The sequence below is a fragment of the Dromiciops gliroides genome, chromosome 2, assembly GCF_019393635.1.
Source record: "Dromiciops gliroides isolate mDroGli1 chromosome 2, mDroGli1.pri, whole genome shotgun sequence".
Taxonomy (NCBI): domain Eukaryota; kingdom Metazoa; phylum Chordata; class Mammalia; order Microbiotheria; family Microbiotheriidae; genus Dromiciops; species Dromiciops gliroides.
This window is the reverse complement of record NC_057862.1, coordinates 80518281-80532660: the sequence shown is the minus strand read 5'-3', so window position 1 is coordinate 80532660 and position 14380 is coordinate 80518281. Positions and strand designations below refer to the sequence as shown.

The 14380-nt window shown below is 41.2% G+C and overlaps 1 protein-coding gene across 2 annotated transcripts in view; it reads right to left on the bottom strand.

The window, feature by feature from the left end:
• The window catches only part of MYOF (myoferlin), a 169233-nt gene that overhangs the window by 37194 nt on the left and 117659 nt on the right, over window positions 1–14380 (bottom strand). For both annotated transcript variants that reach the window (XM_043988288.1, XM_043988289.1), the window contains 7 exons: window positions 10971–11126; window positions 10236–10367; window positions 7455–7618; window positions 4738–4852; window positions 2626–2731; window positions 1933–2078; window positions 863–1036 (listed from right to left, as the gene is read on the bottom strand). In XM_043988288.1, coding sequence (XP_043844223.1) covers window positions 863–1036; window positions 1933–2078; window positions 2626–2731; window positions 4738–4852; window positions 7455–7618; window positions 10236–10367; window positions 10971–11126 — 993 coding nt within the window. The remainder of the gene's footprint in view (window positions 1–862; window positions 1037–1932; window positions 2079–2625; window positions 2732–4737; window positions 4853–7454; window positions 7619–10235; window positions 10368–10970; window positions 11127–14380) is intronic.

The following is a 14380-nucleotide window of genomic DNA, read 5'->3' as shown; positions in this document are numbered from 1 at the left end:
AATCTAAATTTCTCTTCCTGGCCATTTCCCAATAGCCCTCTGGGCATCTTTTTTATCCTCCTCCTCAAACTCAGACTCTGTCTACTTGGTATCTTGAGACAGGTCATCATGACCCTTGTGAGCCATTTCCAAACCCTGTTACCATTTGAGTACTCTTACCACCCCCTTCTAACTCTGATGTGTTGTATTCTTTCACTAGAATGTAAGCTCTTTGAGAGAAAATACCATCTTGCTTACTAATCCCTTTATTTCCATCATTTAGCACAGTGTTTGGGCACATAGTTAAGTGTTTAATGAATGTTTTTTTCATTCAATTGTTCATTCTTTCAAATTTGGCTCTTTGTGACTTCTATCCATTGTTTATTTTGTTGTTGTTGTTTGTTTGTTTGTTTGGGGGTTTTTTTGGTGAGGCAATTGGGGTTAAGTGACTTGCCCAGGGTCACACAGCTAGTAAGTGTTAAGTGTCTGAGTCGGGATTTGAACTCAGGTGCTCCTGAATCCAGGGTGGTGCAGTGGATACATTGGGCCACCTAGCTGCCCCCACTATCCATTCTTTTTATTTCTTTCCTCCGGGGCCAAGCAGACTATCTTTATTCCCTCTTCCACAGGATAGTCCTTCAAATCCTTTAAGTCAGCTAACATGTTCTCCAAAACTCTTCTCTTCTTTTGGTTACACATGACCAGTTCCTTTAAGCTGACCTTCATGGAGGCATGTCTTTCAGAGTGCTGGTCTACCCTCCTCTTCAGTTTATCAACATCCTTCCTAAAATACAGAGTGTATGGAGAGGCTGCTTTATGCACTGACAAAGCGGTCACCCACACAGAAGAGACTATGGACCTGGTAAAGTATTGATGTACTCACAAGGGCACCTTCAAGTTTAAAGATAGCAGCTGAGCCATGTGTTTCAGAAGGAGCCATCTTTCTTCTCCATCGTCTCCGACGAAAAGTATCTGAACTGCGTTGTTTCCAGTGAAATTTCCATCCAATTAATGATGCATATTCCCATCCTTCTTTATCTTCTAGTGCTTCCAACCCCTAAAATAGAGTAAAGAATAACCTCATTTCTTCATAGGACTTTCTCTCTCTCTATATATATATATATTTCTATATATATATATTTGTTCTTATTCTCACTAATGCTCTGCAAGGTAAGGAAGTATTCACATCACCCATTTTGTCAATGGGCAAGCTGGGCAAGGAGGACAATTAGTTGCCCAAGGTCACATAGATACTTAGTAGGGGAATAAGACATACCACCTGCTTTATTTTTCTATTAAAAAAAAAAACAACCCAATTCTTTCAAGAGTATTTTATTTAAATATATTAGTAGAATGACTGACTGACTGTATAACAAAATTAAATAGATTCTATTTTAAGCTCTTAAAGAAGACCTAATGCTGTGGGATTGTTTTTTTAAATCTTTATCACCTATTTAAGCACCATCCAAAATAAGTAAAATCCAGAGGTTCATTTTAGCATAATCTTACATTCCTCTGTATTTTGCAATGTTCAAGTTAGGATTTAAATATGTCATGGAGTCAGGCGAAGAGGATTTCAAAATGGGAATGATCCTTAGTGGTGATTCTAGCACAACCCCCTCATTTTACAGATGAAATAGAAAGATGAACTGTGCCTCAGTGGGGTGACATGACTACATAGAACAAGCCACAAGCAGAGACAAGACTAGAACCCATTATCTCCTGATTCTCATATAGTTCCTCTTTCTGCCACATAACACTACAAGAGGATCACAGAATAATGCCCAGGACCTTCTGGCCTCACCAGGGTGGAAATAATTCATTATTAAACAAGAAATGTATCATGGTAAAGAATTCCTGCCTAGAACATTAAGTCCTTTAGATATGGACACCTCGATGTTCTTGGTCACTTGTGAGGTATAGGGGAAGTACATGTTTCATTGACCCTCTTACCCTTGCAGTGCTTGCTGCTGATTGAGTTAAATCCTTCTTGCGTTTCCGGACCATTCGTCGCCGCCTATGTGTATGGTACATCTTCTCAGCAGCAACCCAGGACTTGGGCTTGTTATCAGGAGGAATGGTAATTCCATATTCCCAGCCTGAAACAGTTTTGAAAGCATTAGCATAAAGAGGTCAATTTGCCTGGAAAGTAAATAAATCTCCAGGAAGTATTCAGCTGCCCCCACTTACCCTTGGGTCTCTGAAAAAAAAAATGAGAGAATTTCACTAGAAGAGCTCTAGATTTTCTCCAGCCCTGTAGTTCCATGACTATGATTCTACCTCCCAGTGCACTGATGAGTTATTACTGCTGACTCTTCAACTCCCACTTGAACCCTCTATTCTGCCCCAGCTCAGTCTGTACAATCACCTAGTTCACTTCAACCATCAAAGCATTCTGAATCTTTAATTTCTGGACCTTTCTTTTTTGGTAGCAGTCAGTTAATCAGCCAATAACCATTTATCAAGCCCCTACTATGCATCAGGCTTTGTGCTAAGGACTGGGGATACAAAGGCAAAAACAATCCCTGCTCTGAAGAAGTGCATTGGAGAAGGATGCCTGTTGGATTGTATTATTTAACCTATTGACCACGATACAGCCTAAGCAATCAGAGTAAAGAAATGACCTTGTGTTTCAACATCAATTACCTTTTTCATCCACAGCTCGGTTTATATCATACATCCAAGCATCATCTTCCCATTCCCAGCCAGGGGGACAAGTCATCTCACCAGGTGATGCTGCCTTTTCTCCATTCTTTTTACAAGGAAAGGAAAAGAGAGAGAGTGTTAACCAGCATGCAAAGATGAGAGGTGATGCTGCCATGTCTTTCACCCATGAACTTTCCCAATTTCATTAGTATTCCATGTTTTCTCATAAACATTTCTAACCTTAACTTGTAAACAGAAACCCTTTGTAAAGATTCAGGTTACTGGCCACCTTTGGAAGCACCCAAAGATAAGGGAAACTTTGCTCTCTTGTGAAATAATGGACCTGTTCATTGGAGAGTCTCTGGAGGAAGGAACATATCCCAGCAGGAAGAAACAATGAAATGCACACAGTATTCAAATACTGGGAGTCTCCTGATATAAACAACCACTTGAGCCATCAATGCTTGTAGAGTGTGGTAAAAGAGCTTTTCAATTCAGATTTATCCAATGACTAATTATGCTTTATGTTGAGACTTCAGCCACTGCTATAACTCCACCCTTTACTTTGGTTTAAGTGCTGCTATTTTTCATCAATCATCACTGATGATTCTGGAATAATTAGGAGGTGGGGAATATACCCCAAATCAGTATTACTGCCCAAGGTCCTCTGAGAACAGAATTAGGTCCCTAGATTCCTATTCCCCCAAAACAAGAATAGAGATCAAGGCCTGTTCCTCGTGAGGTAGGCAATCGTAGTATAATGTAAAGATCACTGAATTTTGAGTCGGAAGACCTGGGTTCCAATCTTGGAACTTGCTAGTTGAATGACTTTGTGACGTTTGATCTCTCTACACCTCAGTTTTCTCATCTACAAAACAGATATGATGATACTTATACTATCTATCTCATAGGATATTTGTGTCAATTACAATAATGGCTAACATTTGTATAATATCTGGAAGTTTCCAAATGACTTTACCTGTATTTTCACAACTAAGTCTCAAACTAACCCTCTAAGGGAGTTATGACAGGAATTATTATCCCCATTTTTAAATAGAAGAAACCAAGGCTAAGAAAGGAAAAATGACATGCCAACTGCTACGGTTTCTAAGTGACAGCTGGGATTGGAACCCAAGCCTCCCTGGCACTAAAGACAGCACTCTGTTCACTACCACACTGACTCTCAAATGACTGATGTGATATAAGTTAAGCCCTTTGTAAACTATAAAGTGCTAGATCAGTTTGAGCTAGTATTCTTTGACTTTGGTAGATAAGGGGATTCTTGAGGCCCAGACAATGGAGCATCTTAATATTTGAGGGACTAAACAAAGTGGAGGTTTATGTGAAATATAAGATACAATTGGGCAGCTAGGTGGCACCATAAAGCATAGAGGGCTGAGCCTGAAGTCAGGAAGGTTCTTCTTCCTGAGTTCAAACCTGGCCTCAGACACTTACTAGCTGTGTGACCCTGAGCAAGTCACTTCACCCTGTTTGCCTCAGTTTCCTCATCTGTAAAATGAGCTGGAGAAGGAAATGGCAAACCACTCCAGGATCTCCGCCAAGAAAACCCCAAATGGGGTCACAAAATGTCAGACATGACATAAAAAACTGAACAAAACATAATTCTCACATGGATGTAAAAAGACTGAGAAATCCTAAGATCGGAATCATCTCTCCACAATTGGTCTGGTTAAGCGCCTCACTTCAGGGTCACAAGAACTAACAGTTGACTTGAGCTTGCTGAAATAACCATGCTGTCTCCGGACCACTTCCTTCCATGTCACTGGAACTTTGGAAACTGATGTTAAAATTATTTCTATCTACTCATTCACCATTTTGCATGAAATTGATAAATATATATTGATGAATTCTCTCGTACAAATCCTAGAAAAGCATCATTTTCAGTTCCTACCATGTGGTCTGTTCTTTGGATAATTGTCAGGTTGAATATGTAAATCAATATTGTTCCCAACTCCTTTTAGTAGATATCATGAGAGTGACAACAATTCTAAGCACAGGAGGAAAATCATAGATTCGTGGTTGATTGATTCCTAACCTTGACACTTTGACAAGTGACAAACTACCAGAACTAAGAGAGAATGAGTGGCTCACCACATCTGTGTAGCTGTCCTCGCTTGCCTTCCATTCTCCTCCTGGATAACGGCTTTCATTCTGATACACTTCATCTGTAAACTCTGTGTGACCAGCGTCTGCTTCAGTCAGCAAACTGGGGAGAAATCAGTGGCTCCTGTTATTGATGGAAGTTTCTAGGGGCATCTAGGTGGCACAATGGATAAAGCACTGACCCTGGATTCAGGAGGACCTGAGTTCAAATCCGGTCTTAGACACTTGACACTTACTAGCTGTTTAACCCTGGGCAAGTCACTGAACCCTCATTGCCCCACCAAAAAGAAAAGAAAGAAGTTGTTTCTAAACTTAGTGGCTCTACTCAAGATCACAGAATCAGAGCTGGAGGGGGCTATAGACATTATCTCATTATATATAATACATACAAACATACCTACATATTTTATGTATATACACACATACATTATATATATATATGTGTGTGTGTGTATGTGTCTCATTACTTCACATATAAGTAAACTGATGCCTAAAGTAGAGAAGTGACTTGCTCAAGGTCATACAGGGAAGGGAAAGGAATAAGCATTTATTAAGTTTGTACTATGTGCCTAGCACCATGCCAAGCACTTTACAAATACAGTCTTATGTGATTCTCATAACAATTCTGAGAGATAGTTACAATTATTTCCCCCATTTTATAGCTGACAAAACTGGACTTAAGTGACTTGCCCAGGATCATACTGTTAGTAAGTATTTGAAGCTTAAATTTTAACTCAGGTTTTCCCGACAACAGGCCCAGTACTTGATACATTGAACTGGATTTCAAATACAGATGCTATGAGTTCAAATCCAACATTATTTCCACCACACCATGTAGCCTTCCATGAGTTAGAAACTGTCCATACTAGGCTATTTCTGAGGAATGGGATATGATAGTGAAAAGTTTGAACTTCCACTGTCCACCAGTCAGTAAGAGCTGGACACTGAAGTATCTAGGGCAAAAAACTTCTACCTCAATTTAATGAAGACTTTGCCATTTGACCTTGACATTGAGAACTCTGAAAGGTGCAAATGATGGAATGTATTATAGGAATGGGAGATGACCAGTGCAAAGGTCCAGGAGGGAGCAAGATGGATAGCCATTTGTGATGAACAGAGAGAAAGCCAGTTGTATCAGACTATAGAGTATGGGGAGTAGGGGGGGAAGCAATGTGCAACGAGGCTGGAAAAATACCTTGGGGCCAACTTGTGAAAGGATTTAAAAGTAAACCAACCAACAGGGAACCACTGGAGTTTGTTGAGTAGGGGAGTAACATTTAGCTCGTTGCTTAAGGAAAATCATTTTGGCAACTGTGTTCAGGAGAGACTGGAGTGGGGAAGGGCTTGAGGCAGAAAAGACTACTTAGGAAACTTTCCGAATGATCTGAATGAAAAGTGATAATAGTGTAAAGGGGTAGCTGTGTAAGGGAAGAGAAGGAGTCGGATGCGAGAGATGTTATGGAGGCTAAAATAACAAGGTTTGGCAACTGATTGAATATGTGATGTGAGGGGGATGAGGAGGATGCCAAGGATATGAACCTGAGCGACTGGAAGATGGTGGTACCTTTATCATAATACAAGGGAAGTTTGGGTTTAGGGGGAAAGATAATAAATCCTTCAGTAGGCATAACCTATATAGCCTAACTCCTTTCCATTTGAGAAGGTTGGAGACCATAATTCTGATCTTTCCTTGTTGCCCTTAATTAACATTGTCCTAATGGAAGGAAGTTTTTTCTATCTGATTTTTAAGAATGAGTCAGAAAGTATACAAAAGAACCCTGAAGGTCATTACTTAAAACAACCACTTTTTCATGATTTTCTTTAATGTACTCTATCACATTCTTTTTTTTTTTCTTTTTGGTGAGGCAATTGGGGTTAAGTGACTTGCCCAGGGTCACACAGCTAGTAAGTGTTAAGTGTCTGAGGCTGGATTTGAACTCAGGTCCTCCTGACTCCAGGGCCAGTGCTCTATCCACTGCGCCACCTAGCTGCCCCTTCTTTAATTTACTCTAACAAAACACTACAATGTTGTGTAGTGGAAAGAATGTTGGATTTCAGTCCTTCTTTTGGGCATCAATCACATTATACACAGTCTATAACTATCTTCATGAGGTTGAGAATAGGAATGAGGGAAAACCAACCCAGAGTGAGGCCACAGTCACCCAGAGACAATGGCCTAGCCCCCAAGGCTGCATTGCTTTGTAGCAACAGAGGAAAGTCTTCCAGATAAGGCCTTTGTTATTTATTTGGCTCAAAACATTTCCCAGTGTTTAACTATTTTTGGTGTACACAGATGGTAGGAGGAGTCTGTGTAGGAATCCCCATTTTCAGTTACAAGGGGAAAATTCCTTCCTCAAGATTATTTTTGTTCATCCTAGTACAGAGAATTATCAGCTCCTGTTAGCATGGATGATATTTTTTTCCTTTTCCTGTAAAGTTCTATAAAATTTTTTTTTTTTAGATTTTTTTTTAGGCAATTGGGGTTAAGTGACTTGTCCAGGTCACACAGCTAGTAAGTGTCAAGTGTTTGAGGCTGGATTTGAACTCAGGTTCTCCTGAATCCAGGGCCAGTGCTCTATCCACTGGGCCACCTAGCTGCCCCAAGTTCTATAAAATTAACCAGTACCCAGTATGCGCTCAACATCACGTATCGGATGATGGAGATGAGAAATCAATACATTCATTTCTAGCAAGTGACAGTTTACCTTCTTTCAGGATCCACCATCCAATCGCCTTCCCATTCCCAGCCTTTGGGAGGCAAAAAGAACTCTTTCTTGAGCTTTATTTTTCCTGTGACATCTGAAAATTTGTGTCGACCCACGAGTCCAGAAGTGCCCCATTTTCCAAACATCAGTGCTTGGTTTTCATACTGTTTTTTAAAATAGAAAAAGAACACCTTCAGAGACAAAGGAATAAGGCCAGTCTGGAGGTTTTAAAGTCCTTCTGGGGTAGGCTGTCTTTCTTCATTTAACCAGAGTCCTCTCTCCAATGAGCCTGTTCCAAGGTAAGTGCAATAAAGAGATCTTCCCAGACACAGAAACAAAGAAGGGCTTCCCCCCTTCTAATCCAAATTCACAGGAGCTTTGAACCACAGGACCTTAGAGGCAGAAGGGACTTTAGAGGTGATCGCAGCTAATCTCACCCCACGGCCCTTTCTTATGACATTCTCTTCAGCTTTATGTTCAGGGTAGGCAAACACATTGACATTCTGACCCCAAGTTAGAAACCTGCTGCTACCATCCCAACTGAAGGTAGCCACGAGGGGTTGTGGGCATGATGCTAACTCTAGCCACAGGACTAAAACACTGGATGCAGTATTTAAAAGAGGGAGATGATATAATTGAATTAGCTCCTTTATCCTTACTGATTTATTTTCTTGATAAAAAAGTACCCCTAGACATTGATACGAATCCACCTATGGTCTCCCCCCAAAATGGACTAGGAGACAGAATATTAATGCTTGCCTCAATTTCACCTTTAATAAAACAAGAGACCTCAACCTCATTTAATCTCTCTGAGCCTCAGTTTACTCATCTTTAAAATGGGAACAGCAGTTTTACTCCTTCCTACTCCTACTCACTGAATTCCTGTCTCTTCTTGTGGCCAACCCTAACTGCTTTAGAATGTTATTGGAGACGTAGAGGATAATAATAATTCTATGAGGGTTTTAAGTGGCTCTTTACAGTTTTCAAAGACTTTTACATATGGTATTTAAACAGCACCTTAAGATTTGCCAGGGGCTTTCTGTACATTATTTCAGTTGAACCTCACAAAGGCCCTTTGACATACGTACTATACATGTCACATACATGTTATAGGTACTACAACCACTCCCGTTTGAAAGATGAGAAAAATCAATGAGTCTCAAGAAGGTTCAGTGATTTGCCCCACAGTCAGATAGCTCATAAGCACTGGAGGCAAGACTGAAATTCAGGTCTTCTAAACTCTGGCTTCAGATTTTGTTTCCACTGTACCAAATTGAGGCTCATCTTTTGTATGATCTCCTCTAATCATCACAACCATCCTGCTGAGGAAGAAAAGTACTGTTATCACCATGCTCTGTGTAGAGAGGGTACAGAGGTACTGATTGGCCTACCTACCAAGCAGTTCAAGAACAGATGTCTGAATAGGTGACTTCCAACCTTGTATGATCTCTAAATAGACCACTAGTGGATCACCAATGCACAAAGTGGCTTTCCACTCAGGGAAGAGGTCCTGTCCTCAGAATGGATAAGGTGCCCTATGCCTTCTTTTTTTATTTTTAAATTTTTTTTAAATTTTTAAGTGAGGCAATTGGGGTTAAGTGACTTGCCCAGGGTCACACAAGTAGTGTCTGAGGCCGGATTTGAACTCAGGTACTCCTGACTCCAGGGCCGGTGCTCTATCCACTGCGCCACCTAGCTGCCCCCCCCATGCCTTCTTTAACCATCAAGATAACTTGTTACTAGCACTATTCATTCATTTAAACACAATGGAACACATAGATGTGTGACAACTTATATATAAAACAGCTACCCAAGTTGCAGATACTAACACTCAAACTAGTAAAATGCTTTAGCTTCTTAAAGAGCTTTTACTCTTTCACCTGATGAAGTTGGTAGAGTAGGCACTATTGTGAAATTTGATAAAGGGGGAAACTGAAGCACCGAGCAGGCAAAGGACTTGTTTGAGGCCACTCTGCTAATTAGTGACAGGCCTAGTTCAATAATCCAGATGTCCTCTTGGTCAAAATTCTGTTCTACTATATAAGGTTCAGTCTCAGGGTCCCAGCCAAATGTGGAGGGTCGTTCAAAACCATTTGAAGTATTAGCTGTGACTTGAGGTAAATGGAATAAAAATAATTTTAAAAGCAAAATCCCTGCCTAAGTCTGGATTGTTTCCTGCCTTTCAGATCTATCCAAGCTAAGTTTTTGAGGACCGAATACCTTACAAAGTCTCCTTCAATGGGCTGCTTTGTTTATTCTGACTATTCTGTGTCCACAGTAACTTGATATTTACAAAGTGTGTGACACTCAGATTCTGAACGGCCACCCTCCAAAAGTAATCCAAGTCTGATCCCTCAAGGGTCTTCAAAAGTATGTCTCTAATACCTGAGCTCCTTGGAGCTCCAGGCTCTCAGATCCTCTGAGGCCTGAGGCCTCAGCTGCTTTGGTGAATCATTACCAAATAAATGAAATGTCATCAGAGCTCTGGAGAACTTTTAGGAGGTCACATGAAGGCCGCATAAAAAGCAACAATCTGGACAGAAATCTGAGCTCTCTGAGGATCCTGCCACGTGATACACTCAGTGATGTCACTTTCACAGTTACATAATCAGTGAAATTGATGAAAGAGTTTAAACTCCTCCTCCCCCCTCCCCATACCCCAATGGCAGATTGAAAACGGCATGGCCCAGTTCCTGCCAAGGATGCCCATCGAGGGACCTTTTGATGGAATTTAAGTTTTCAATAGTGAAAAGTAAAAAAGGTTACACTAGAGAAATATACCATTTCTGCAAAGACTGTGAACGTTCCTTCTGCAAAGCTGTTAAACTTCTTTTCAACAGCGCTTAATCCAAGCCAAATGTTAACCCGCAGTTCTGCCGGAACCTTCACACCATTGCTCTTGTCCTGAGGGTACTGGAATGCACAAGGTAAATAGTTTAAGGGTAAGACTTGGACAGTGACATTAAAACAAGAGCCTTAACTCAGGGAGAGGCATCTTACTGCTACACTGATCAGGATAATACTTTTTTTTTAAGCTAAACTTCAAATTGATTTGACCACACACAGAAAAATAATAACAGAAAAGGAATGTCCTCTCTCCCCCCAAGTGTGGTAATGGCAGGAGTTAGGGAATCCAGTAACAACAGAGTATTTCCTCTGAACAATATCCTGTGATTCACCCCCTGGAGTTACCATAAACAAACAAAAGAAGTGGCACCTTCCTTCCCTACTTCTCTTATTCCAAGACTGATCCATTCATGAGATTGTTCTGACTCACCGCTGAGGATAATGATACTTCCTATTCTGGCTTACGGAAAATTGCAGGAGAAAAATAAGCCTAGTTCAATAAACTCGAGATAAATACGCAGCAAGGTTCCTAGTTTCTTCTGCGATTGTCCAATCAGGACATGGTATTTTCAAAACAATTATTTTGGGAAATATATGCAGTTGTTAGTCTAGGAAACTTGGGTTTTATATTTAAGCATTTTAAATTTCATGAGGGATAAAGCTTTATACCTTCAAAAAGATGGTCTGGGTCTTCCCACAGTATTTCCCAGAAGCTTCTTCACTGGTGGTGGAATATAAAACCTGGTGTGCAGGAATTCTAGCATAGGCCAGTCTTTTCTCTCCTCGGATCATCCATATAATAATATCAGGCATACTGTTTTGTGGCTGGTCATTTTAGTGAGTAGAAAAAAAACAACAAAAGCAAGATTACCTATTCTGCTAAATAAAAAAAAGTATCATAAGATCATACAGATGGAAAGGACCCTACATCAGAGGTGTCAAACATGAGGCTGACTTGGAGGCCCAGGGAACATCACACAGGCAATAAGTAGAAGAGCTGGGTGGGATTTGAACCCAAGTCCAGTGCTCTTTCCATTATGCCATACTGCTAGTCATTGCAATCAGTAGCTTTTTTTTTTTTTTAGTGAGGCAATTGGGGTTAAGTGACTTGCCCAGGGTCACACAGCTAGTAAATGTGTGTTAAGTGTCTGAGGCAGGATTTGAACTCAGGTATTCCTGACTCCAGGGCCGGCGCTCTATCCACTGTGCCACCTAGCCACCCCCTCAATCAGTAGCTTTTGCTACAATTATGTTTCTTATTGATCTGGTACCATTCTGTACTGCCAGGTTTAGGTCAATTTGCTTTAGCATCTCCTTTGACTACTTTTAGCCTAGACACTCTGGAGTTGAGTAAGGTCTTGCAAGACCCTCCTCTCTCACTTAACCTTGGCCAGGTTTAGGCATTCTGAGCCTTGTTTGGTCCAGGGATATAGAAACCGCTTTACACAGAGCTAAAACCCCACCTACTATAGTAAGCCTTTCCTGATCTCTCTTAATTTTAGTATATTTCCTTTGCTGATTATCTCCAATTTATCCTATATATAGTTATTTGTGTGTGGTCTCCTCCCATTAGACTGTGAGTGCCTTGAGAACAGGGACTGTCTTGTCTTTCTTTGTGTAAGAATTGGAATGGCACCTCCTGCTGGAGAGATATTGCGGGGAGGCTCTGCCATGAGGAGAGAGCATGTGATTTGGAAACCATGTGACTTTAGCATCCGGAAGTTGGCCAGTGTCCAGAAGCTGCCTGGAATCCAGAACTTGCATCTATAGAGCCGCCTGTTAGTTCTGTCAATCAGGGCTGCCAACCAATTAGCTTGGAGCTGTGTGTGTGTGAGTGTGTGTGTGTGTGTGTGTGTGTGTGTGTGTGTGTGTACAGCCCTGTTTCCTGTTGGTCAGGAGGCTTCTGGAAGGAGGAAGGCGGAGCGAGGTCTTTTTGGCTCCAGGACCTCGGTTTGGCTAGAGAGAGATTCTGGCTCTGTTAGATAGATAGGGGAAGGTGTCTTGGCCTCTTTCTCTCTGATCACTAGATTCTAATGCACCTTAATAAATGATTACAAGTCTAAACTCTTGCTAAAGCTTCTAATTTAAGGCAACCACTCATTAGATTTTAGATATTGTAGCTAGAATTTTAACCCCTTACATTTGTAAGCCTAGCACTTAGCAGGGCCTGGCACATAGTAGGCACTTAATAAATATTTACAAGCTCATTAGTCTCTATTCACTCAATTTTGGAATTAAAATCTCTGAATTGTTATGTTGAAAATTTGGTGACTGAACACTACTCATTGTCTGCATCTTGATAGGCTAGGAAAGGTTGGCTTAATCCTTATTTCCCAGAACTGGTTCAAGACCATTGATCTACCACCATTGAAAATCCTCAAAAACCCTTACTACTATACTTAGTCCCACAAATCCTTCCTACTATGATCTATGATCTTTAATGCTAATTTCAACTTTTCTCAATGAACTCAGCATCTAGCCCATATATTTCTTCTCAACTCTGTCTAGCAATCATCTATCCATCCGTTCTTCTATCCATCCATCCATCCATCCATCCATCTATCCATACATCAATAAGCATTTATTGAACATCCACTATTTGCCAAGAAATGTGCTAGGTGCTAAAAATACAAAAAAGAAAAGATCATTCCTGCCCTCAGGGAGATTATATTCTTCTGGAGGAATAAAATATATTCACATATGAGTAAATATAATAAAAATTAATACAGAGGCAGCTAGGTGGCACAGTGGATAGAGCACTGGCCCTGGATTCAGGAGGATCTGAGTTCAAATCCAGCCTCAGACACTTAACACTTACTAGCTGTGTGACCCTGGGCAAGTCACTTAACCCCAATTGCCTCACAAAAAAATTAATACAAAGTGATTGTATTACATAAAGCTATTAGTCTAAAACTAATACAAAATGATTGTGGGGGGTGAGAGGGAGAGTCAGGAAACTAGGAGAATCAGGACTGGTCTCTTAAAGAAAAAGTAAAGGGGTTTAAAGAAGTGGAAGGATGAAAGGAGAGTCTTCTCGGCCTGGGGGAGAGTCTGTACAAGGGTGCGAAGGTGGGAGATGGGATGCCATGAACGGGGAGCAGTCAGTAAGTTTGGCTAAAGCAGATTGTATGAAGGGAGTAATGTGTAATCACCCTGGAGAGAGAGACCGGAGCCAGATTGTGACGAGTTTTAGATCCATATATTATACCAGAGTCAATAAGGAAGCCCCTGGAGCTTCTTAAGCAAGGAAGTGGTGCAGTCAGAAACTTCACTGTCCATTTTTAGGACCTCAAAATTAGTCAGCTTCTTTGACTCCAGTGGCTCTCATGACATCGGAGCAGCTGAACCTGGAAGCTCTCGTTGTAACTTGCTTCCCCTACAAAATCTCCAGCTCGAGTCTCTGAGGACAATCTCCTAACTTCTCAGCTCCCCTGCTTCCTCCCACCTACCAAACCTGATCTTTGTTTTCATTGTGAGCCAACCCCCCGGCCCCCACGTCAAACATCCAATCCTTCATTTGTCCCCTCTCCTTCCTCCAGCCTCCTGGCCTCCTCCCGGCTTCACTGGCCTTCCTTAATGCAGTTTAAACAGCGAGAGAAGAGTGAAAGGGAAACACAATCTCCAAATCTCAGAATGATGAGGATCCTCAGAGGTCATTTAGTCCAATTTGTATCCAGTAGGCCATCCTAATCTCTTGTATAGATTATTGCAGCAGCCTCCGGAATGGCCTCCCTGCCTCCAATTTCCTCACTCCACACACTTGCCAAAGTGATTTCCCTTGAGCAGAAATCTAACCAAGTGATTCCCCTACTCAAAAAACCACAATAGTTCCCTACTGACCCTAGGATAAAATATAAATTGCAATGTCTAGCTTTCAAAGCCCATCACAACTTGGCATTCACCTTTTTCGTCCTTCCTTCCTTCCTTCCTTCCTTCCTTCCTTCCTTCCTTCCTTCCTTCCTTCCTTCCTTCCTTCCTTCCTTCCTTCCTTCCTTCCTTCCTTCCTTTCTTTTTTCCTTCCTTCCTTTCTTTTTTCCTTCCTTCATTTCTCTTCCTTCCTTCCTTTCATCCTTCCTTCC